At 38.8% G+C, this 25,548-nt stretch overlaps 1 protein-coding gene across 2 annotated transcripts in view; it reads left to right on the forward strand.

Moving 5' to 3' along the window:
- VCAN (versican) overlaps positions 1-25,548 on the forward strand; it is a 111,964-nt gene that overhangs the window by 63,486 nt on the left and 22,930 nt on the right. For both annotated transcript variants that reach the window (XM_043593252.1, XM_043593251.1), the window contains 5 exons: positions 5,176-10,404; positions 13,693-13,806; positions 16,456-16,569; positions 21,565-21,723; positions 22,986-23,068. In XM_043593252.1, coding sequence (XP_043449187.1) covers positions 5,176-10,404; positions 13,693-13,806; positions 16,456-16,569; positions 21,565-21,723; positions 22,986-23,068 — 5,699 coding nt within the window. The remainder of the gene's footprint in view (positions 1-5,175; positions 10,405-13,692; positions 13,807-16,455; positions 16,570-21,564; positions 21,724-22,985; positions 23,069-25,548) is intronic.

Below are 25,548 nucleotides of genomic sequence, written 5' to 3' on the forward strand. Positions count from 1 at the left end.
TATTCAAACAAAGTGAATATTAGTCTCTGTAATTATGAGAATATTTCTTTCGGAAAAAGGAAACAATAATTTCAAGTCTTATTTGTATCTGTATTATTTAAGAATTCCCATTGAATAGAACACTTTTGTAATACATATCAAATGAGCACTTTTAAAAATCTTCTCAGTCCCTGTTGACCATGACATGCCCACAGTTCTTTGGTGGTTACCAGCTTCATGGTACAATGAGAACCTTAAGACAAAATAGCTTAAGATGTTTCTGTGTTTTCTACTATTCTGAAAGCAAGTCAGACCAGATACTTGGGAGGCAGGTGAAAGAAGGTATCCTGGATTAAATGTAGTGATCGGTACATTTGCAATGTGTACACTCAAAATAAGGAGAAAAGGGTTTAGCAAGGCCATTTTACTAACCTCTTGGTGAGAGCATTTGTTTCAAAGAGAGAGACATGTAGGCAGACAGTCAAATGACTTGGAAAATATTCTTGAGGCTCTTAGGTCTCTACAGAGTTGGTAAGCAAGGGTTTGCAATAGAGTCTGATACATAATAGGTAGTAAATGTTGTGCAGTCAGTTGGCTTCTGGGAAGATAATGTGGTTGGGTGGCATGCATAGTTGTGGTAGTGAATTTAATTTTGTGTGCAAAAGCCAATATGAAACCGACTGTGTTTGTGAAGACCATACAAAGGCCATCTCTGCTATGTTTGTATTGCTGTGATTGAAATTCTGTGATATTTATTTAGGCTAGAAAATGGAATATACTGCATCTAACAGTTGAATCTTTTGGTAAAATATTCTGATATGATCATCTAAAATGCTAAGGGAAGTCCCCATAGATTCATGTGAAATAAAAAATGTTAAAGTTCCTTATCCAAGTGGAAAATAGACTAAAAGAATGTTATGCTTTGTTCATTGGAACTAAAACTGGAGAATATAAAGTGAATGCCAGGGTCTTTTATTAATTGAATTAAGTAGATTTAATAAGAGTTGATAGTCAATGAAATTATTATATAAATTTTTGATTCACAATTACAGTTCTTTGTTTTCTTTCCTAGAAAAAAAAAGACGTTTTATTTTAAATTATTCACTCCTTTGTAAAACATTTAAGTGAACACCAAGACATGTCAGTTCCTTTGACACATTGACAGTTGACACACTGACTTACCTTAGTGTCTTCTTTCTGTCCATTTTTTTCCACCCCACTTATTTTTAGAGCTACCAACATCATACATTGATGGAACCTCCGTTTAGGTTCATTCTGAAGATCATGAGATATGTTTATATCAGTTTTTCATTACTATTCTTTAAGTAAGGAATTTATTCAGATACCTATATAAATCTATAATGACAGTGAGTGCTGTTTACTCTATTTCTGGTCCAGGAGTTTATAAATAAACAGTATCAAGCAGTTATTTCCTTATTTATCTTGTGTTTGCTAGGAGAACTTTGGCTGAACGGTTAGTTTTATCTCCGTTATTTATAAAAGGTACAAAATGTGGTGGGGATTCTTCATATGCTTGACACAGACCTGTTTCTTATTTAAAACTCTTTCTGTGTTGGGGCACCTGGGTGGCTCAGTCAGTTAAGGGTCTGACTCTGACTTTTGGCTTAGGTCATGATTTCATGGTTTGTGAGTTTGAGCCTCACATCAGGCTCCATGCTTACATATGGAGGTTGCTTGGGATTCTTTCTCTCCTCCTCTATCTGTCCCCAGCTCAAGATCGTGCTCTCTCTCAAAATAAATAAACTTAAAACATTTTCTTTTTTTTTTTTTTTAATTTTTTTTTCAACGTTTATTTATTTTTGGGACAGAGAGAGACAGAGCATGAACGGGGGAGGGGCAGAGAGAGAGGGAGACACAGAATCGGAAACAGGCTCCAGGCTCTGAGCCATCAGCCCAGAGCCCGACGCGGGGCTCGAACTCACGGACCGCGAGATCGTGACCTGGCTGAAGTCGGACGCTTAACCGACTGTGCCACCCAGGCGCCCCAAAACATTTTCTTAATAAAAAAAAAATAAAATTCTTTCTGTATTTAAATGAAAGATATTGTGTGAATTTAGCATCCGTGTGTGTGCTGCTTCTTAATGTGAATTCTAGTTTTATTTACACCTAATGAAACCTAGTGCAAAAGATTCAATGTAAAATGACAGTATTAGCAATTTAAGATAGGCACAGTTTTGAAGCCTTGGTTAAATCCTATAAAAATGTACAGAGGGGCACCTGGGTGGCTCAGTCAGTTAAGCGTCCAACTTCAGCTCAGGTCATGATCTCACAGTCTGTGGGTTTGAGCCCCACATCGGGCTCTGTGCTGACAGCTCAGAGCCTGGACCCTGCTTCGGATTCTGTGTCTCCCTCTCTCTGCCCTTACCCTGCTCACTCCTCTGTCTTTCTCTCTTTCTCTCAAAAGTAAATAAACAAAAAAAAATTTTTTTTAATGTACAGAATAGTTTAACTGAGTCTGGCTTACCTCAACTATATTAAAATAGTATTGGCACTGAGAGACTACGTAGTATGGTGATTAGGCAAAACCACTGATGTGATGTTTCAAAAGATTTATTTGTACAAAAAGCATTTAAAATGTATTATCATATACATATATGTACATATGCATATATATTATCTCAAAATTTTTCTAATAGCAAAATGTGGGCTTCTCTGGAAGCCATATTAAAAGGTGTTATTATCTGAAGATCTTACTGAGTTCTCTTTTAAAACATATATAAAATGAGACACTATAAGATCACAGCAACATGGGGCGCCTGGGTGGCGCAGTCGGTTAAGCGTCCGACTTCAGCCAGGTCACGATCTCGCGGTCCGGGAGTTCGAGCCCCGCGTCGGGCTCTGGGCTGATGGCTCAGAGCCTGGAGCCTGTTTCCGATTCTGTGTCTCCCTCTCTCTCTGCCCCTCCCCCGTTCATTCTCTGTCTCTCTCTGTCCCAAAAATAAATAAACGTTGAAAAAAAAAATTAAAAAAAAAAAAGATCACAGCAACAACTTCAGTAATCTAATATTGAACAAACTTATGTTTTTAGTTATATTGTTTGGAAAAAGGTCAGACATTTAGTCATTTTCCTGCTTGGCAATTAAGAGTTGTTGCAACATCTGTGGCAGAAATCATATGTATTCGTTTTATATTTTTTAATATACCAGAGTTATGCATTGATCTCACTTCTCTTATGGTAGAAATATTTTATTCATTTGAATACCCGTAAGCCTTTGTTTCCACAGGTGAAAGGCTGAGTACATGGAATGGAATGAGTTGGAGATTTGGGTATAGGATACAGGATTAGGGTAGGAACAACCGAGCCCTATGCAAGTAATATTTTTTTTTTAATTTTTTTTAACGTTTATTTATTTTTGAGACAGAGAGAGACAGAGCATGAACGGGGGAGGGGCAGAGAGAGAGGGAGACACAGATTCGGAAGCAGGCTCCAGGCTCTGAGCCATCAGCCCAGAGCCCGACGCGGGGCTCGAACTCACGGTCCGTGAGTTCGTGACCTGAGCTGAAGTCGGACGCTTAACCGACTGAGCCACCCAGGCGCCCCGCAAGTAATATTTTATAGAGATAACACGGTGAAGATGTGACGGGGTATAGTGAAGGGTTTTCTTTCTTGCTTTTGTAAGGTTGAAAGGGGTAATGTAAAAATTGTATATGTCTTCTAGTTACATAAAAGTCTTGTTTTCTTTGGTTTTCTATCAAAGCTTAGTTAAAAATAAGAAGGAGCGTCTTAGAGTTTTTATTGATAGTTCACATCCTTCTGTATTTATTTTGGTGCGTAAAGAATACAAGCACTGCTCGTTCTTTCTCAATAAGGATTTTTCTTTTCTGACTTATCAGTAAATGCTAGATGGTGGTCCTTTCATACATGGGAGGGAGTGGCTTCTTGCTACAGGAACGTTTCCCCTATTGATGGGGGACAGAGGTGGCTCCGTCATAATTATTCCTTCTGCAAGCTTTCAGGCTTAGCCTGAGCATATGTGGCATGGATCGGGGCTAGTCTGAAAACTAATTCTACAACAGTGTCCTGGAGTGGGAGAGCGAGACACTCTGCAATCCTGCATGTTTCTCTTTGTCTTCTTCATGGGTCATTGCACCCACAGGCACCTTTTCACACTGCCGTGACACAGGGGCCAGGACAGCTGTAGTGGCAGGATCCTCTCCTAGGACAACTGAATTTCACTCTGATGAAGGTGAGGGCCCAGGATTTACTCTTTCCTCGTGCCTGGGCAAAGAGTTTTGCTGGTGTATTTCTGGAAGCAGTAAAGTCCATTGAGCTTAATGGTTGGTACCTTTTAGCAATTTATGATCAAGGGAAATGTTCTGAGGATATGTCTTATGTGAAGTATGCTCGTCCAAATGTGTAGATGCGACCCCTGAACTTCCTTTGGAGAAAATGTTAGTAAGAAGAGCCATAACAGACCTAATCCAAATCACCTCTCACGAAGGACAAAGGTATAAAGTATGGAGGGCTCTTCCTTCCTGGTGTTTTCAGTGACGTATCCTGCGCAGGGCCCTCCATCCGGGGCTTCTTGCCCTTGTATCTGGGATGTCGCTGCAGCCTGCGCAGCTAAATCTTGTCTCACTGTTACACCGGGGGCAGGGGTGGGGTGGGGGTGGGGGGAGGTTGTTGTTGCACTGTGAAAGCACTATAAAGAAACCTCTTATTTACTTTTCGAAACACAGTCTTCTCTAGGACAGATTTTGGCAAGAGGACTCTCTTCTCATTTCCTTATTGACTAGAAGGTGTCTAAGCATCCCCTTTCAGAAAACAATAATCACATACTTTTTCTGTATGATCTGGTGAAATGGTCTTAATTTTTCTTTTTCTTTTTTTTTTTCAGTTCACACACATATGAATTCCCACATTTCATGATGACAATGTATATATGTGATTCCTTTTTTCAGTTTAAGCACATTGCTTTGTTAAATGTGTTGAAGAGTTTTCATAACCTGTTCCTACCACTTTAAATTGGATATATTTTTCTTGTTGCTAATGTGAATCCACAAATTTGGAAACTGAGAACCCTGTGTAGAAGGGTGATTGCCTGTTACGTAAAAAGATTCGAATCCTTTCTTTGTGTGTGTGAGCTTAATCAGCCAGCCTTGCTATCGATTTCTTCTGTCATACACTGCCAAATCTTCTATTCAAGTGTTGTGAAAACTCTTTGTTTTTTTCAGGTCGAATGAGTGATTTGAGTGTAATTGGTCATCCAATAGATTCAGAATCTAAAGAAGATGAACCTTGTAGTGAAGAAACAGACCCAGAGCACGATCTAATTGCTGAAATTTTACCTGAGATAATTGAAATAGATCTGTACCACAGTGAAGAAGACGAAGAGGAGGATGAAGAATGTACGAATGCTACTGACGTCACGACCACCCCGTCAGTGCAGTACATAAATGGGAAACAGCTCGTTACCACTGTCCCCAAGGACCCAGAAACAGCAGAAGCTCGGCGTGGCCAGTTTGAGAGCGTTGCACCTTCTCAAAATTTTTCAGACAGCAGTGAAAGTGAAACGCATCAGTTTGTGATGGCTGAAACTGGACAGTCTACTGCTGTGCAACCTAATGAATCGAAAGAGACAACAGAGTCGCTTGAACTTGCGTGGAGGCCTGAGACTTACCCAGAAACACCAGAACATTTCTCAAGTGGTGAGCCTGATGTGTTCCCCACAGTCCCATTGCATGAGGGAGAAACCACAGAGGGGCGAGAATCAGTCACAGAGAGAGGGCCTGAATTTGATAATCTGGTCCATGAGCACATAGAACCTGTACCTCTGTTTTCTGAAGAGTCTTCAGGAGATGCTTCCATTGACCAAGAATCTCAAAAAATAGTATTTTCAAGGGCTACTGAAGTAACATTTGGTGAAGAGGCAGAAAAAAGCACTTCTGTCACATACACTCCAAGTACAGTTCCAAGTTCTGTGTCAGCAGATGTTTCAGAGGAAGTCTCAGTTACCTTCACAGGAAATGCCCTCCCTGATGACCGCTTGTCCACTGTAGAAAGCTGGGCCGAAATAACCCCTAGGGAAAATGCAGAGCTCTCAGTCAGTCCTTCAATTCCCATTCCAGAAGGCTCTGGGGAAGCAGAAGAAGATAAAGATAAAATGTTCACCATAACATCTGATTTCTCACAGAACAATACTACAGATACGTCCATTACTTTAGACACTGGCAAGATCATGATCACAGAAAGTCTTTTTGATGTTCCTGCAACCACCTCTTATTCGATCTCTCAACAACTTTCTGCAGAAGTAGTGCCAACCAAATTTACAGGGGAAACAGACACTTCTGAGTGGGTTTTCAGTACATCTCTTGAAGGAAAGAAGAGAAAAGATGAGGAGGTGGGATCTACAGTTGGATCTGCTACAGTTCAGGTACATTCATCTACACAGAGATCAGATCAATTGATTTTACCCTCTGAATTAGAAAGCTCAAATGAAGCTGCATCTAGTGGTTCAGCATCTACTGACAGGAGCAGTTTTATGTCCTCGACAAAACCCACACAATCTGAAAAAGAAATGGCAAGGTCTACTCTTGTCTTTACAGAAACAAATGTTTTAGACAGTCTGGGGGCACAGACTGCTAAGCCCAGCAGTAGCGGTCACCATGAGGTTCAAGAAGGGCCGTCCACTGTCCCAGGTAGCCCCACCTCTCTCTCCATGGAGCTGGGCTCTGGAGAAGCTGCTGCTGACCCAGAAACTACCACTGTTTCTTCATTTTCATTAAATTTAGAGTCTGAAATTCAAACCAAAAAGGAAGCAGCTGGCACTTTGTCTCCCCATGTGGAAACTATACTCCCTTCTGAGCCAACAGAATTAGCTTTGACTACTGTAATGGACAGGGAGGTTGCTGAAATTATAAGCCAAACATCCAAAGAAAACTTGGTTTTAGAAGTCTCAGGAGAACAACACCATGGGGCAGAGATAAAGGGCTTTTCTACAGATTTTCCTTTAGAAGAAGATTTCAGTGGTGACTTGAGAGAATACTCAACGGTAACTTATCCCATAGCAAAAGAAGAACGAGTAATGATGGAAGTCTCTGGGGATGCAGCATTGAGGGATAGCCAGATTTCACTGTCACCTGTAATACCTACTTCAGATCACAGCAACCACAGAGCCGACTCAGAAGGACCCAGTGGCACTTTGGTCAGCACTGCTGGCTTCCCTTGGGAAGAGTTCACAGCCTCAGCTGAGGGCTCAGGTGAGCAGTTGGTCTCAGTCAGCAGCTCCGTGGACCAAGTGTTTCCCAGTGCTGTGGGAAATGTTTCTAGTACAGATCCCCCATTTACTGACCGACGATTGGGAGTAGAAGGTGCTATTAATGAAACTGATACAAGATCCACCATTTTACCAACATCAGAAACTGAAGGTACTGAAGCTGCCACAGAAAAGGGGGGAGTGAAAGTCGCTGTCACAGTCTCAGCGAACTTTCCCCAGACTATGGCGCCAGCCAAATTATGGTCCACACAAGAAGTCAACCCTGTGAGACAAGGAATTGAAAGTGAGACAGTGTCAGAAGAAAAGATTCAGGAGCAAAAATCTTTTGAATTCCCTCAAAGTTCTGTTGCACCAGAACAAACAGTTTTCTATTCACAAACATTTACTGAACTGGGACTCCACACCACAGATTCCCCTATGCTAACGACAAATAAAATGTACCATCCTGATGAGGAAATGGAGGAGGAAGACATTTCTTTAGTTGATGTGTCTACTCCGGATCCAGAAGCAAAGGGCTTGGCACCCTTCACTGCTGTCCCCGAAGTTACTGAAAAATCCCATTTTTTCTTAGCTACTACCTCAGTGACTGAATCTGTATCCACTGAAAGTGTAGTTACAGATTCACCAATCAAAAAGGAGGAAAATGTAAAACCTTTTCCTGAAGTTATGAGACCAATAATTAAAGAGTCAGATACTGATCTTTTATTCTCTGGGCTGGGATCAGGAGAAGAAGTCTTGGCTACTACAGTATCAGCGAGTTTTACTGAAATGGAACAAATTGTTACCACATTATATCCTCATGCTTCTCAAATGGAGAATTTAGAAACCAGCCTCATAAGTGATACAAGTGAAGGCTATAAGGGAAGAGAAAATGTAGCAAATGAAGTTAGACCACTCATTTCTAAGACAGAAAACCTCTCTGAAAATAGTGAGACAGCATCCAGCACGACCTTACTAGAAATTTTAAGGGACACCAGAACTGAAGGACCCTCTATGGCACCTCTCACTTTCTCCATAGATACTGAACATCCTCAGAGTCAGACTCACACTTGGGCAGAAGAAATCCAGACCAGTAGACCTCAACTGATGACTGAACAAGTCTCTAACGAGAATTCTTCAACAGCAGAAACAAAAGACACGGCAACCCCTCCCTCTGATTTTCTGGCTAGAACTTACAGTCTTCAAATGGCCAAAGGATTTGTTACATCAGCACCAAAACCATCTGACTTGCTTTATGAACATTCTGGAGAGGGATCTGGGGAATTGGATATGGTTGATTTAGTCCACACTTCTGGAACTACTCAGGCAACCAGGCAAGGAAGCACCACATTTGTTTCTGATAGATCCCTGGAAAAACATCCTGCAGTTCCAAGTGCTAAAGCTGTTACTGTTAATGGATTCCCAACAGTTTCAATGTTGCTGCCTCTTCATTTAGAGCCGAATGAAAGCTCCCCTGATCCAACTAGCACAGTGTCAAATACAGTGTCATATGAGAGGTCCACAGAAGGTGCTGCAGATAGTTTCCAAGACCATTTCAGAGGATTTGAGGATTCTACCATAAAACCTAACAGAAGAAAAGCCACTGAAAACATTATTATAGATCTGGACAAAGAGGACAAGGATTTAATACTGACAATTACAGAGAGTACGATCCTTGAAATTCTCCCTGAGCTGACATCAGATAAAAATACTATCATAGATATAGATCACACTAAACCTGTATATGAAGACATCCTTGGAATGCAAACAGACATAGATCCAGAGGCATTATCAGGACCACATGGCAGTAGTGAAGAAAGCATTCAAGTTCAAGAGAAGTATGAGGCGGCTGTTAACCTTTCTTTAACTGATGAAAACTTTGAGGGCTCTGGTGATATTCTTCTGGCTAACTACACTCAGACAACACATAATGAATCAATGACTTCTGAAGACAGAAGCCACCTAGATCACATGGGCTTTCTCTTCACAACTCGGATCCCTGAAACTGAATTAGATATTTTGCTTCCCACAGCGACATCTCTGACCATTCCTAGTACATCTGCCACAGTTAATCCAGAGACTGAAGAACCAAAAATTGAAGCAAAAGCCGTGGATGATATCTTTGAGTCAAGTACTTTGTCTGATGGTCAAGCTATTGCAGACCAAAGTGAGGTAATATCCACATTGGGCCATATGGAGACACAAGAGGAGTATGAAGAAAAGAAATACGTAGGTCCTTCTTTTCAGCCAGAATTCTCATCGGGAACCGAGGAGGCACTGATAGATCCTACACCCTATGTAAGTATCGGTACTATCCACCTCATGGCTCAGAGTTTAACAGAGGCATCTAATGTGATGGAAGGATCCAGTCCCTCAGATTACACTGATACCTCAGCACTTACCGCTTTTGCAAAGTTGTCCTCTCAGACACCATCATCTCCACTTACTGTCTACTTAGGCAGTGGAGCCTCTGAACATGCAGAGGGCCCCCAGGCAAGTGCTCTGCCAGGCACAGATGTCGGCACATCTCCAATGTCTCCAGGAAAACTTGCAGATACTGAAGTGCCTTTCACATCATCGAGGGAGGAGTTCGTTCACATAACCGAGCCTCCATCCTTATCTTCTGACACTGGATTAGAACCGTCAGAAGATGAAACTAATCATAAATTATTAGGACAAATGGAAGCTTCTCCCACAGAACTGATTGCTGAAGAAGGAACTGAGATTCTCCAAGATTCCCAAAACAAAACCAACACTCTGCTTTCTGGAGAAATGGTCAAGGTGTTTCCCAGTATTAGAACACCCGAGGCTGGGACTATGGCCACAACTGCAGGTGAAATTAAGTTAGAAGGTGCTACACTGTGGCCACATTCTACTTCTGCTTTTGCAATGTATGAAGTTGAGGCAGACGTCGTGCCTCAGCCCAGCCCACAGGTTTCTGAGAGGCCCACCATTTCTTCGTCTCTGGAAATAAACCCTGAAACACAAGCAGCTTTGATCAGAGAGGAGGATCATACAGCAGCAACATCAGAACAGCAAGTATCAGCAAGAATTCTTGATTCCAATAATCAGGCAACAGTAAGCATTGCAGAGTTAAATACTGAGCTTGCAACACCATCATTTTCCCTTCTGGAAACTTCTAATGAAACCAGTTTCCTGATTGGCATTAATGAAGAGTCAGTGGAAGGCACAGCAGTCTATTTACCAGGTAAGGTTGCAACATTGATAAATCTGTTTCCAAACTCGGAAACAGTCCCTTGGTCCTAACATGTATGTATGTATATAATTTTTATTGTGATATTAAATCAGTGAAGATTTTTATATTATTCACATAACACCAGGACAGGCCACAGTATTGAGTCCATAATTAGATGCAAATAAAGTAAGTATATATTATTTCTGGGCTTTATAGATATTCTTTGTATTTTTCTGGGTTTTAGAAACAATATATAATTGTGACCTAGGAAATGTGAAATTGTTAATGGTGTAAAAATTTAATTTGGTTTTACTCATAACTAAAATATTGTCTTGTCACATGCCCTGTAGTTATACATCTTAGTTTAAAAACAGGAAAAAAAAAATCTCATTTTAAAAATCTCTCATTGATGGGTGCTATTATGGCGATATCAAAATCTGTCAGGCCTTTAAAATTTGAGAGTAGTAAATAACTCTAATAAACATTCACGTAGTTTGTGCAATATCAGTTATCAGTCCATACGTTCATGTAATTTCCTTGCTCCAGATAGTCTGCATAATGCTTCTTAACACAGTACCTCGCCAGAGTGGGTATATATTTACGCCCTGCCTGTCCAAAGAAGATTTCTATTTTTTTACTGAATGGATAGAAAGCATGAATTTGATACTGGTTCAATAAACTCTCTCATTTGGTCTTCACAAAAATGCTGTATTATTATTATCATCATCCCTTTATTATTATCATCCCTATTTAAATGCATGGGAGGTGGATGTTCAGAGAAGTTCTGTAATTTGCTCAGGGTTGCATAGCCACACATGCCATGGCATAGGTGGGATTTGAACCCAGGTCAACACCACCCCAAAGTCCATGGTCTTCTCATTGCTCTTTGCTGGTTTCCTATTAATATAGTATAACAACGAATAATCAGTATTTAATTATTTGTAAACCAGAAACCTTGGGATATTTACTTTGTAGAATTTATTTTCCTTTTAATCTAGCTTGATGATATTGAAAAGCCTGCTCTAATGGTATTTTCCAGTAATGTTATTTAAATAACTATGTCAGTGGAATCCACAAATGTCCATTACCACCTAGCCACTACCTAGAAAAAGAAAAAAAAATCAGTATCTCAAGGGCTGTGTTGTTGAAAATATGTTTTATTTTAATGAATATGTTTTCTGGCATGGCTGTACTTAGGATTATTCTCCTGATCGTTTCAATGTTATCTTTTTGTACCTACCATTAATGCTTCAGCTTGTTGTGCTTCGGATAGAGTAAAATAATTGTAAAGTGCAACTTTTATAAATGACTCAAAGTATTTTCTGAAGAAAACTAATCAAAGGTGGTTGATGGAATTTTTCACTGTCACTCTATATTTAGTCTGTAAATGATAACCTAGTAATCTGGCCAATATTTATTCTTTTGCAATTTCGCTGCAAATACTTCAGGTTGGTGAAAATATAATACAGAAATCATTGGTAAATCACAGAGAGAGAATTGGGTTTGACAAATGAGTGAGAAATGTGTGCCAGTGATGCAGCCCACAATGTTTACCTAGAATTAGAGCCTGCGTCTTCACTGCGAAGCCAGTTGTCACTTCAGGCAAATTTGGTAAACAGCAGCGCATAATGGATTGCCTGGTCCATCGGTTGCAGGTTCAACTTTCAAAGAGTAATACAAACTGTTTAGGGAAGAATAAAATTTGCCAAAACAAAACTTTTCTCCTAATCCCAACTACTTTCAGTTCACAGAAAGCCCCCCGCTTTCTTGCCAAGTCCTTGTCCCATACTCTCAGCATGGTGTCTGGAGCCTGTGGTGGAAATAGTAACAGAACTTCATAGTTGTGTGGCACGGCACAGTTTTAGCAAGCGCTGTCGCATAAGTGTCACTCTGGTTTTGCACTGAGGTCAGCACGTAGATGTGTTGTTGACAGCATCCTTGACCTACAAGCAGTGTACTTTCCGAGGCAGAAGGCTAAAATGGCTAGGGAGATTTTACATATTTTTAGGACTATAGGAGAAAGAGTCTTAGAATAATTGGGGTCATTTTTGGAGAAGTAGGTGTAAGCATCTGATTATAATGTTGAACCCCCAGAGGTGAGTGTATTATCTGTCAAGTCTTTCTCATAGTCTGGGATTTACTTAACACTCAGAAAGTTTGAGTCTGACGTTCTCATATGGAAAGGCTCACTTGTCTTCCACAGCAGTGCTCGCTTATTCAAATATTCCTAACTTTATGTTTCATGACTAGACATCTTTTTTTATGTGTAATTATTTCAGGGTTTCGGGACTCAAGATTCTTGAAAATACAGTTTTTCGTCCAAATGCATCCTATTCCAATTATTTTGTAGAACTTTCAACTCTTATCTGTATTTTTGTACATTTTGAAACATAGGGGATCCTGAAAAAGTATTCAAGTAATAAACATAAGTGATTCATGTAAATGCAATTATCCAAGCAATATTACAGAAGAATATACGTGTTCAAACTATGTAAAAGTATTTGCATTTAGAAAGCATATTTTAAAGGTTTTTCTTCTCAGAAATTTGTGTCTGTCACCTTTACATTTATCTTCTAGGAGTGTCAATGTTATTTGTGTTTTAATAAGAAAACTGTAATAAAACTTTGGGGTTTCAAAAAATTGGGGGTTTCATTTTAGGTGAGGTGTTATGTCTTTGGGTTTGTTTTTGTACAGTAGAGTTTAATTTATGTGTTGCTTTTCTTCAAGTATAGTTTAAAGGAGTACATTTGGAACGTGTTTTTGGAAAAAGCATATTAATGTAGCAGAAGAGACTTCAGTGCACACTTTCGAAGAAAAACAGTTTCTGAGCATTAAGTGGTAAAAGGCAATAATAATTCAAATGATGATAACCAGCCAAACTGCTAAAAAGAATGCATGTTCTGTGTATCCAGCCATTTCACATGAACTAACCTCGTTTAAAAGAATACATTTTCCATTCACTGTGCACATATGTGTAATCATTTTTGACTAAAATCAATTGCCATTATCATGCCGACTAAATCTGCAGTAGAATATGTTAGTTGCCAGATACTGTACAAAATATTGTTTAAAAATAATGATGACTGAATCCCAGAAATGAATAGATGCAATTTGTAACAATTAGTTATAATGCCAAGAAACACTCCAGAGAGTAAAGTTAATGCTAATTTTTGTGTGTAGTATCTAAATTGCTATGGTAAAGCTTATATTTATGGTAGCAATAAGTGGCAATTTATGCTGAAATACACTGAAACTTGGATATGAGCCTAACTGCTTTTCTTACTTTCCTGAACATGGTAGGACCTGATCGTTGCAAAACGAACCCGTGCCTTAATGGAGGCACCTGTTATCCTACTGAAACTTCCTATGTATGCACCTGTGTGCCAGGATTCAGTGGCGACCAGTGTGAACTGGGTAAGACGTTCTTGCCTGAAAGAGTGTGATGCTTTTCTAGAAGATATATTGGGGCAGAATTTATATTGCTCCAAGGATTTCATAAAAACCCGTTTGTGGATGAATTATTTGTTAAATGATGTTGGGGACAGGTGTTTATGGAATTTTGTTAATATACCCAAAACTCAGTGAAGCTACCTGAGGTGATTTGTATCTTTTTATAGTTTCTGTAGGTAGGCTTTACAAATGGAAAGTTGCATAAATAGTAAGGAAATACTTTAATCTGTTTCCCTCAGTTGACATATCAATAATCAATTTAAATACAAAATAACTTCAGAAAGCTGTATTTAAAAATTAGGGAGTTTTGGGGTGGCTGGGTGGCTCAACCAGCTGAGCGTCCAACTTTGGCTCAGGTCATGATCTCATGGTTTTTGAGATCAAGCCCGCATCGGGTTTTCTGCTGTCAGTGTGGAGCCTGCTTCGGATCCTCTGTCCCCCTCTCTCTCTGCCCGTCACTTGCTTGCACTCTTTCTCAAAACTAAATAAACATTAAAAAATTAGGGGGTTTAGCTTTTGTGTTTTGAGCTAACTCGTTCTTCTGGGGTGGAATTGGCCCTGGTCTCCAGAGGCTAGCCTAACCCACCTGTACCTCAAGAAGTTGTGAAGTTTCTGTCCTCCTCTTTTTTGGGTTTCAAGAAGTATATTGTCTCTTTACTAAATCAGTTCCTTTCACTGTCATTCTTATTTTGGTTTCCTTTTCTTTAAAAAAAAAAAAAAAGACTCCAGTTCTGATTTGACTAAATATAGACCTTTCCTCTGAGAAAAGAGATGATGGAATACATTGGATAGGTGATCCTTTTAGAGGTACCGTAAAGATTTTCTCATACAATTGAGTAAAGAAAGCCCATGATAACACTTTAGATTACACAAAAATACTGAGATAAAATTCTCAACACTCGTTTTAAAAGACTGCTTGTCTTGTGAAGTTTTCTTTAATGTTTATTCACTTATTTTTGAGAGAGACAGAGAGAGAGACAGAGTACAAACGGAGGAGGGGCAGAGAGAGAGAGAGAGACAAAGATTCTGAAGCAGACTCCAGGCTCTGAGCTTTCAGAACAGACCCCAGCACAGGACTTGAACCCACGAACCATGAGACCATGACCTTAGCCAAAGTTGGACGCTTAACCAACTGAGCCACCCAGGCACCCCAAGAGTGCTTATCTTCAAAAAAAAAGTTAATAGAGCTGGTAAGCTCTATTTCTGTGTTAATTAGTAGGGGTGTAGAGGTAGCAATAGAATGCATTTAAGGAATAAGTAACATCTTAAATGTCATATTTACATATATGTGTATAAAAGCATCTATTTGGCTCCCATTCTGTTTTACATTAAAATCACTTGAAAATAGTTTAGTGAGTTAATATATGTGAAGCTATTAGAACAGTGGCTGGTACTTAGCAAGCATCATAAAAGTGTTTGATATCACTACTATATGATATCATCATTACTGAGGCCATTTCTTTAGGTACCAATACATTATATACCTCTTGGAAATTTAATTTACTTTGTATATTTATATAGTTTAATACTCTTTTATTTAATATAAACATTAATTAAATCTTTAGTGGAATTGGAAAATGGTATGGGAATAAAGCATTAATTTCATCAGAGATCATACGGGTCTGGGTAGAAAAGTTGCATTTAGTATTGCATTTAAAGTTAGGAGGATTTTGATGGCTGGTGTGGGAGACACAGACACAGCAAACATAAGTACAGACACCGCAAACTGCAGAATGCATTTGAGTGACTGCGAGTATTGACGTAGGCCTATTTATGGGTTTGTGGGAGAGAAACATATTAGAAGAAAATACTTGAAAGGAGGTTAGATCTGGATACATCTGAGAAGATTCTCAATCCAAGAGATTGCTTCCTATTCTAGTAGAGTGATTCTTAGACTTTAGCATCATCAAAATCATGTGGGGGACTTCTACAACACCAATCATTGGTGTTCCCATCCCCCACAGGGTCTGATTCTGTAGGTCTGGGGTGGGCCTGGGAATCTGCATCTCTAACATTCTCAGTTGATGCTGATGCTGCTGGTTCAGGGACTACATGTAGAAGATCTCTGCCCTGGGTGGTTGGCATCTATGGAAGGTTTGGAAGCCAAAGAGTAAATTATCATGACTGCTTTTGAAGGAGATGACAATCAGAATGAAGGATGTACTGGAAAGGAAAAGGCCCAGAGGCGGTAAGGCCAGTTACATATTTTTAGTATTCCACAGGTGAGGTAATCAAAGCAGGAGCCAGGACTGAGTGTGGGAAGCCCATACAATTCTCTATCAGTTTCAGCATTCATGTGACTCATCTAAAAGCAATGGAGACAATGACCCTCTTATGAATAACTTTGAAATTTTCCTCGAGTTGCCAGATTTGGCAAATGAAACGCAGGAAGGTCAGTTAAATTTTAATTTCAGATAAAAAAAGAAAAGAATAAATTTTTATTGTAAGTAGGCCCTAAATATAGCATGGGGCGTATTTATACTTAAAATTATTATTAAATCTGAAATTAAGATTTAACTGGCTGTTCTGTTCTTTATCTGGCAACCTTATACTAAATGGGATCCTTTGACCTTTTCTGAAAATACTTTTTTGGCCTTTATGATTTTATTTCAGATTTTGATGAATGTCACTCTAACCCCTGTCGCAATGGAGCCACGTGTGTTGACGGTTTTAATACATTCAGGTGCCTCTGCCTTCCAAGCTATGTTGGTGCACTTTGTGAACAAGGTAAGAGCTGTTGCAACATTTGGAGGATGAAAATTATTGATATTTCATTTTAAATGTTACTTCTAGACAGCTTTTTGTCATAATTATTTGGGTGTTTTTAGCAATGTTGGCTATATGGCATATTTTTTCCTGCAGGGGAAATTCACAGGTTACCTAACTATGCTAGGTTTCCTTATGTGTCTGTCCGTAGCTCACAACACCTGAAAAACAGTGTAGACTCGGTCACTGATGTTTTGTTGATAAAATAGAATTGCAGACAGGAACACTTAGCTGAATTTCAGAACATCTAGCCAACAAAAGGAGCGTTGTTGTAAGTATTCTTCCTGAGGACAAGGCATTGACCTTAAGGTCAATTAAGGCATTGACCTTAATCCATCTTTGTGGCTTGTACCAAGGAGTATGGAATTCAATATTGGTTGCCTTTATTTTCTTCTCCTAAGCACTTGAAGGTCAATGGGCTTATTTTTCACAGGTAATCACCTCTGGAGAATGAATTGTTATAGTTGTAGAATACATTAGCTTGGCTTGGCAAACATTATGTAAAAGGTATTATAAATCTGCTCAACCCGGAGTTTTCTTACTAAAGAAGCATCTACTTTTTCTGAATGAAACAAAGGCCTATGTTCAGGATTGCTTGAATCTCATGATCCCTGTAATTTGTATTTTATGGCCAACCTGAGAGTGTATTTTAGGTGGTTAATGGTAACATTTCTTAGTCATCAATCAGAAACACATTGCATCCTCAGCTTTGAAATGTCTATTTCCTTTACTTAAAGTCATACAGTGGTTTGGCTTTGAACAAAGTGCCTAGTGCCAAACTTCTGTTCCACCAGACAGAACGAAAATGTATTAGACGCTCAGACACATTGGTCTGGCCCCACATTCTGCTTTGCAATGTTAATCCAGACGTCACCACAGTTAGAACAAAACTGAAAGCAGCACGTATTGAATTGCCAAAGGGGATGGGTGATGGCTCCATTTTTAGGTGTTTTTTTTTCTTTCTCTCTATTGCATAGGATGAATCTGTTTTAGAATTTGAAGGGTAAATATGCAGATTGACTAAGCAAGATCCTTTCCTTAAAGAAAACAGTAAGAAAGATACCATATTTTGAAGAAAACAAAAGTGTGAGATATGTGAAACATCAGCTTATCTTAAAATGATTCTGGCTTCCCTTAGTTCAAGTCCAAGGAGCAATTCAAAAAATCATTCATTCAACAAATGTTTACTGAGCACCTACTATCTTCCAAGTGCTGTCCTGGGCACTGGAAGTAGAACTTTGAGCAAAACAGACAAGGTCCCCAGTCTTGGTGACTCAGTGTAATTCTTGGCAGGGAATAAAAAGAGATGTTATTTGTTGAATGCCTTGTAGTTTACCAGATGTTTCCAGGTACATCATTTTGTTTAGTTGACAGTATTTCTTTGTGGGAAGTGGGCCAGAAATTGAGGCTCAGAAAGGAAAAGTGATGTGTTCAAGGTCACACAACTAGTAAATTAGAGAGTGGGGAAAATGAACCTAGGCTGCTTTATAAAGCCCAGATTTTTCTTGATATCTTCACACTTCAAAAGTAGCTCTTATGGATAAGCATTTTATTTATGTCTATCTTAAAAAGGTTTTGCTTTTTTTCCCTCTCATTTCTGGTGCCACTAGCTTTCGGGTACATTCTATTTTGTCTTAAAGCAAGTGTACTTTCATCCACATCATTTGCTGAGAAACAGCTATCCCAGTCTGTTTACCCGATTGCAGCTGTGCTCCTGTGATTTATTGCCAGGACACTGAAAGATTTTTTTCTCCTCTTTTCAGGTTGCCTAAGAACAAATATTTTTTTCATTAACAGCAGCATTGTTGTCTAAACAGTTTTCTATCCAAATTTTAGTGATGACTATGTTGTTTCTTCAGCTGACCCTTTCTTCTCTGCATTAGTAACTTCCCAAGTCCCAGTAACTCTGGAATAGGGAAAATGTTTTGGTAGAGTGATAATGGAAATAAAATTCTAGAAGGGGATCTTACAACAGTATGGAAACAATTCTGTACACACAGATTGCCCCACACTAAAGTCATTGATACAGCTTGCCAGCAAGAAGTGCCTAAATGTTAACAGTTTCTTCAGGCTTGACGGCTATATGTCACAGATGTTGAAAATGTTACCTACATGACATAAAGAGAATACATTTTTAGTAAAATTGCTCTAAAGTGATAGTCTTGGCTTCTGTAGCCATGAACCAGAATTATCGTACCCTTCCTTACCATAGCCAGCACACCCAGGCAAAACTGAATCTGGGTCTTCATCATGTAATCTATGAGTTATAGTAGTTTTAAAGCATAAGAAGAATTTCTATATGTATGATTTTTAAGAAAATATCATCCAAATGTGTTTCTTTTAATAAATGAAATGTGTATCGTGTTATTTTTAGATGAGATTGGAAGAACAAACAGGCTGCTTCCAATAACCCCTATCAGAATAGCATCCTTAGGAGATGCTCTTTGACACCTAGTCCTTCCTTACATATTTATTGAACGCATAAATAATAAAAGTTATGTAAATCCATATCGATATTTGATTTTTTTTCAATAAAAAGTTTATTGAGTGGCATTTGCACATATATCCATAATCATCAGGATTGTAAATCTATGGTTTCAATAGTACAGATGAGGGGTGCCTGGGTGGCTCAGTCGGTTAAGCGGCCGACTTCGGCTCAGGTCATGATCTCGCGGTCCGTGGGTTCGGGCCCCGCGTCGGGCTCTGTAATGACAGCTCAGAGCCTGGAGCCTGTTTCAGATTCTGTGTCTCCCTCTTTCTCTGACCCTCCCCTGTTCATGCTCTCTCTCTCTCTGTCTCTCAAAAATAAATAAATGTTAAAAAAAATTTAAAAAAAATAGTACAGATGAATAAATACATACATACATACATATATATGTCCACAAACAAACATACAAACAAACTTCCAGTTTGGACCTGGGTTCTGATAGAAATATACTCACCTGTTAACTGAGAAAGGTGTTGTAGCAATGATGTGGTTGTGCATCTAAATTTTATGATCATTTAGGATTTTTGGTATAAGGGAAAACATATGTAACGATAACCTATTTCAATGATAAAAGACAAAGAAAGAAAACTGGACTAAAGCCATTGGGTTAATAGAGGATATGAGTGTGTAGAAGAATTGTTTTAAACTTCGTATTCAATAAGTTAAGGATTCTCTAGAATTTTAAGCTGTCTTAAATAAATATTAATTCCCATGGTTAAGGAAAGCTATGCTTTTATAATATCACATTATTGACTTTGGCAGTAAGAGTTTTCTAAAATTCTTTCCAATTGTCCTCCCCTATAAACTAACTCCCTCTTATATGAAGATTCGTTTCCTCCCCACCCCTCCTGCCTCACCTCTAAATTCTTCCACGTGAATATTGCAAAAGGAAAATTGCTACATCCAAGTAGCCAAATTACATTTCATTCTTCGGGGCTGAATGCTACTTTTATACCAAACCATCTAACTGTGTCTCTAGTCCTTTCCTATGAGATTTGGTGGTCTCCAAACAACACTTGAATAAAACTTAAAACCTCCAGTGCACGTTATTTAAACCAATTAGTCAGCTGGCTGTAACTAACAAGACTGGATAGACTAAACTGAAATACAGACTGCTCCCAGAGATGAGCTGCATCTGTTGTATGACTATCGTCTAAATCCCTGGAGCCAGGAAAACATTAAAATCTCTCAGAATTCATCCTTTCCCACAATTATAGAAAGGGGAATAAATGGTGTGAGAGTCAGGAGACAATTTGACTATCAATTTGGCCACTAAGCCTGACCTATAAAGCAAACATTTATTTCATCTAGTAGGATTTTGTTTCCTTCATCAACTAGTAAGATTAGGGGATGGGAGGATGGGTTAATAGGTAATGTGGGAAGTTTTCCTGGTACCTAAAATTCCATAAACATTGCAGTTTTTTAGTTCTTATGTGTAACTAGTTCAGTATGTTTGTGAGATATGTTTTGTGATAGTCAAAATCATTTCCATTGCTCATCATTTAATACATACACTTTAACCCCACCTGTGAGTGGATGAGTCTGAGAGAAGGTTGCCGGTGACAAGGCGGTGCTATGAGCAAGGCTGCTTTCCTGTGAAAATATTTAAAAACTGGCAATCTAGAATCTCTATAGAAGGTATAGCTGCAGCTTACTGCCTGTTTAAAATTTAGGTATATTTGAAAAATGTTCTCATCCCACCAGGATACTGGTTATGGTATGCTTGTTACAAAAGAGAAAAAAAATATGCATATGCATGTGTGGCATGATGGGATGTGACTTCTGCTATTTCTTTCTAAAGAAACTTAAAATCATGATGCATTTGCACAAGGAGTTACCTATACTTCCTGTCCTTTGGGGAAGAAGGCACGCAATCCTAGCTGTATCCCATCCTAGCTGTATCCCAGAAGCTGCCTGACGATGAAGAATTTTTTTTTCTCTCGTTGTAAATCTTACTTGACAAGATCCAGTGGCCACCCAGCTATCTCTCTGGGAAGTGGTAAAGGAACTACTTCCAGAGACTTTGAAGTCCTTCTTCAAATAGAGCATTCATAATCCTATTAGCCGGAATTCTTATCTTATCACTTGAATGATTCTCTTCAGAAAAGTTGTGTTGGTAAGGACTTAGCCCCAGTTGCTTCACAAATGAGTCAGTAGACATTGCAGCCTAAGAAGTTTTGTCTGGCCCCTCTTCCAGTTTTCTTTCCTGCTGAAACTGGCTCTAATCAAGGAAACTGCAGTTAGATACTGACTTTTCAGTCCAGAGATGTACAGTCACCCGCGAGGCAGGAATCAGTTGGGCTATCATTATCATACTTTCTTCATCATCGTGATCAAATTTTCTTCATATGTAATTTCAGGGACATTGCATTGATACTGGCTTAGGTCTTCTTACTAGCACTTAGATCCCTGAGGCAAGATGGAATGACGTAGGTGAGTTTAATAAGCTCCTGCCTTGTTTCTTCCAGACACAGAGACGTGTGACTATGGCTGGCACAAATTCCAAGGGCAGTGCTACAAATACTTCGCGCATCGGCGCACATGGGACGCAGCTGAAAGGGAATGCCGTCTGCAGGGCGCGCATCTTACAAGCATCCTGTCTCATGAAGAACAGATGTTTGTGAATCGTATGTAGCAAGCATACTAAGGTTTTGAAGCTCACTCAGTGTCACCATCTTAGTTTTCTTTGCATCTAACTGAACAGAAGTAGCATTCTCCATTGCATTTTGATTTACTAAGTCCCTCATCTGAACTACTTAAAAGCCTCTCTCCTACATGAGTCCCCTACTTTGAGAAATACTCACCTCTCACATAGGAAGGCATTTCCTGATCTGCCAGCAGTAGGTGAAACAGCACCCTGTAGGTTGAGTCACATGAAATTGCTCTTTGATCATTTTTTGACTTACCAAAATGGCCCCTTCTTATGGTTCCATCTCATTCTTCTCAGCTGCTGTCGTAGTTTCTATTTTGAAGATGTGCATATATTGTCTAAAGTTAAAGACAAAATTGCTTCCAGTTGTTTTTATCCCACTAATTAAATCTGAATTTGTAATAGCACCCTAATCCTACCCTCGGCACAAAATTGGTTCTTATCCACACCGCTAATGGTTTTAAGCCATAGAAAGTGGGCTTCATGTTAAGGGCATGAACAAATGGAGACTGAAAGCTAATGAAACTTACTACCAGAGCTGTTGAATAACTCCTTAAACTAGAACAAAGAGGAGAGCAGCTTGCTTTTATGTAGCGGATATGTAGAAGTTTTTTGCTTATGAAGCATTGTTTGATGCTCTGTTAAATATGTTCTCATAAAGCCTGCTATCTTTTAGAAGTTTGATAGTTAATTTGCAATTTGGATGGAGGTTCATTTAACTTTTTTGCATGGTATTCTTGCCAGTGACTCATCTATGATGAAAGTAATTATTTTTGAGGATAATTTTGCAGGACTATCTGGTCTAGGTATTCATTGTTTGAAATGCTTTGAGAAAAAACATGTGGCTTCCAAAGTGAGGCTAGTATGGGAATGATCTGTCACATTTTATCAGGTCACTGAATTTTTGCCAATGGCATAGCTTAATAAAAAAACGGAAAGTTTTTATCATGAGTAAGGCTGGAAAAAATATTTAATTATAGGAAACTGCTAGGGAAATTATTTTCTTATGTCTGATATTTTAATGTTTCTCAATGTTTGTGAATTAGCTTTTTAGTTTAAAGCACACTGGGCAGAAGAACAAAAGATAGTTAGACTATGAGAGATTTTTATGAGCAACTAAACAAAAATCCAGCCAGGAAAGAGGATGCATGATTCACTCTGAAAATAATTTTCTTTAATACATTTCATCCATATATGGGAAAGGTAGTAAAAATATCTGTGTTGTTTCCCCTCTCTTAGGTGTGGGCCATGATTATCAGTGGATAGGCCTCAATGACAAGATGTTTGAACATGACTTCCGTTGGACCGATGGCAGCACACTGGTAAATGTTGACTGTGCATGAAAAATGATACCAATTCTAGGACCTTGGTACTGTGTGCTGATTGCATGTTACAGAGGGTGTATTTGACTGGAGACCAGTTAAGTGACTTGATCAGGGTCACTCAGTGAAATAAATGAGTGTTAGAATGGAGTTCCATGCTAACTGATCCACAAACAGTGCTCCCATCACTGTGGCTCTCTTTGAAAGAGCAGCACATCAGACTCTGTTGAACTGGAAAACCACATAATCAGCAGAATTGCCTTAAGTTTGTCTTTCAGATGGTTATCTTTGCTTTTTATAGCTTCAAAGGAAAAAGGGAAAGAATAAATGTAAGAGAAAAGGCCTTTAAAAAAATACCTTTCTCTCTTACATAATTTCACTGGAAATCTGCTATATGGCAAGGCTCATTTTTATCCAAACCAAAATGCTCATTTTTTTTCATCTTAAGAAAGATTGTTGAATTATGATCTTGTGGATTTTCTTCCACTGAAACTGCTAATTACATAGTTTTGAGCTTTCTCTGCTTCTTAAAGAATGACTTGGTAATCCTGGCCAGAACCTTGAGTAGGCTGAAATGAGATTCTTAGGACTGCTGAACCTGTTTTGAGTCACTATTCTAGATACATGTGAGTGTAATTTTTTTTAGAAATAGTTCAAGTGTGGTTAGCTATACTAGTGGTTCTAGGCACTGGCTGTTCATTGGAATCACCTGGGGAACATAATTTAACAACTGGTGCCTAGGCATCAGCTCAAATTCATTAAAGCAAAACCTCTGGCAGCTATATTTTCCACGTGCTCTCCAGGTGATTCTAAAATGCAGACAAGTTGAGATCCACTGGGCTAAACGATAGGTATAAATTCAGTTCTAAATTAGATGAATAGCAGGAAAAATTGAAAATAATTTTTAAGCTCTTATGTTTAAATTTCATTCATTACCTGCCACTCATCTGGATGTAATGAGTTTGGCCAAACGTAAAGTTCGTCCTAGAACAGATGCCGAAATAACCTCTGCTTTTGGAACTTCTACTCTGTTCGAGAAAGCTTTTCTGTGTTCTTATGGACATACCACTCAGGTAATCTCTGTGTCAGTTGCCATACTCAGCATTTTGCGTGTGTTTATTCCCCCATAATAATCTTTAAGAGAGGTATTAAGTGTTTTACAGGTAGAGAGGGAAGGTCAGTTAGGTTGAGATTTTTGCCCAGAGTCACAATTCTATTAAGTGGCAAAGTCAGGATGTGAACTCAGGCCTGTCTCCAAAGCCATGCTTTATTCTGGCTGACACGTCCTTGATTTGAAAAGGTATGCCTTATTACATTTTGCTTTGAGCAACCCTAAAATAAAGTCTGGCTTACCCTCTCTCTGTCATCACTCCTTATGTTTAATCAGCACTATTTGCCATTCAGGTTCATAAGTAGGGTCTTTGGCAAGATGCAGAAAAAATAGGGAAGGTAGATTGTAAAATATATTCCCAATAAGATCTATCAACCATATCCTCTGTATCAATACTCATTGTTCTCTCATTGTCCGAAGTGGATGGTATATCTGCAAAAGTTGCATCTGTGTATTTTTGTTTTGCTAAAATAAATAAATATTTCAGGGAGGATAATTTTGGTCAGTTAGATTAATGATGATTGGTATGGTGTGAATCCTTCTGTATTTGAATTGTAATTGAAGATAAACTATTTTGATTTTACTTATAATGTGTATGTGAATATAAAATTAAAGGATTTTTTATGTATGTTATAGATGGTTAAGACTTTTTATAATTTTGCAAATGTATTTTATACAGTATAGGCATTTAACGAGTTTTCTTTTGTTGAGTGAGTACTTCAGTCCTATGGGGTAACTTGAGTCTTAAGAACCACCATTAAGTCTTCCTCCCACACATATTCCTTTACACATAGCCCACTGAAAAGTACAAGTCCTAGGAGGTCCCATCTGTATTACAGAAGTTAGAATGCCAAGAACTCAGGTAGGGCTCTGGTTGGTGCTTATTTGTTCCTTGAAGACCTTAACCACAGCTTATCTGAAAGTGTACCTCTATGTTCCCGCTCTGAGCCTGGCATTTGGTGAGGTGTGGTATATGTAAAGTCTGCCATTTGCTACATACTGACCTGATCAGGCCAAGTCCCCAACTTCAATTTCTCATTGGTTCTATGGAACTGATTTGTCTGTTTTCATTCTTAGCATTTTTGTGTGTTACAACATGTTTATTCTGGTCATTAGCAGTTCAGCTTTTCAAAGAAGTAGTTTTCTTGCCTGCTTTTTACTATTTATGGTGTCTCGGACAAGGCCCTTATACTACCTATGAACTTGGTTAATGACACTGAATCTTGACTTCTAGCTGGCAGCTGGCTGAGGTCTATAAAACATCTTAGGGAATGTTCCTTTCCTGTCAAATGCCATTCAGGTGAGCTTGATTCATCAGATGTCATTATTCCACTATGCCAAAGCAAGCCACGTCAACTTTTTTTTTCTT

This window comes from Prionailurus bengalensis, chromosome A1, assembly GCF_016509475.1.
Source record: "Prionailurus bengalensis isolate Pbe53 chromosome A1, Fcat_Pben_1.1_paternal_pri, whole genome shotgun sequence".
NCBI lineage: Eukaryota > Metazoa > Chordata > Mammalia > Carnivora > Felidae > Prionailurus > Prionailurus bengalensis.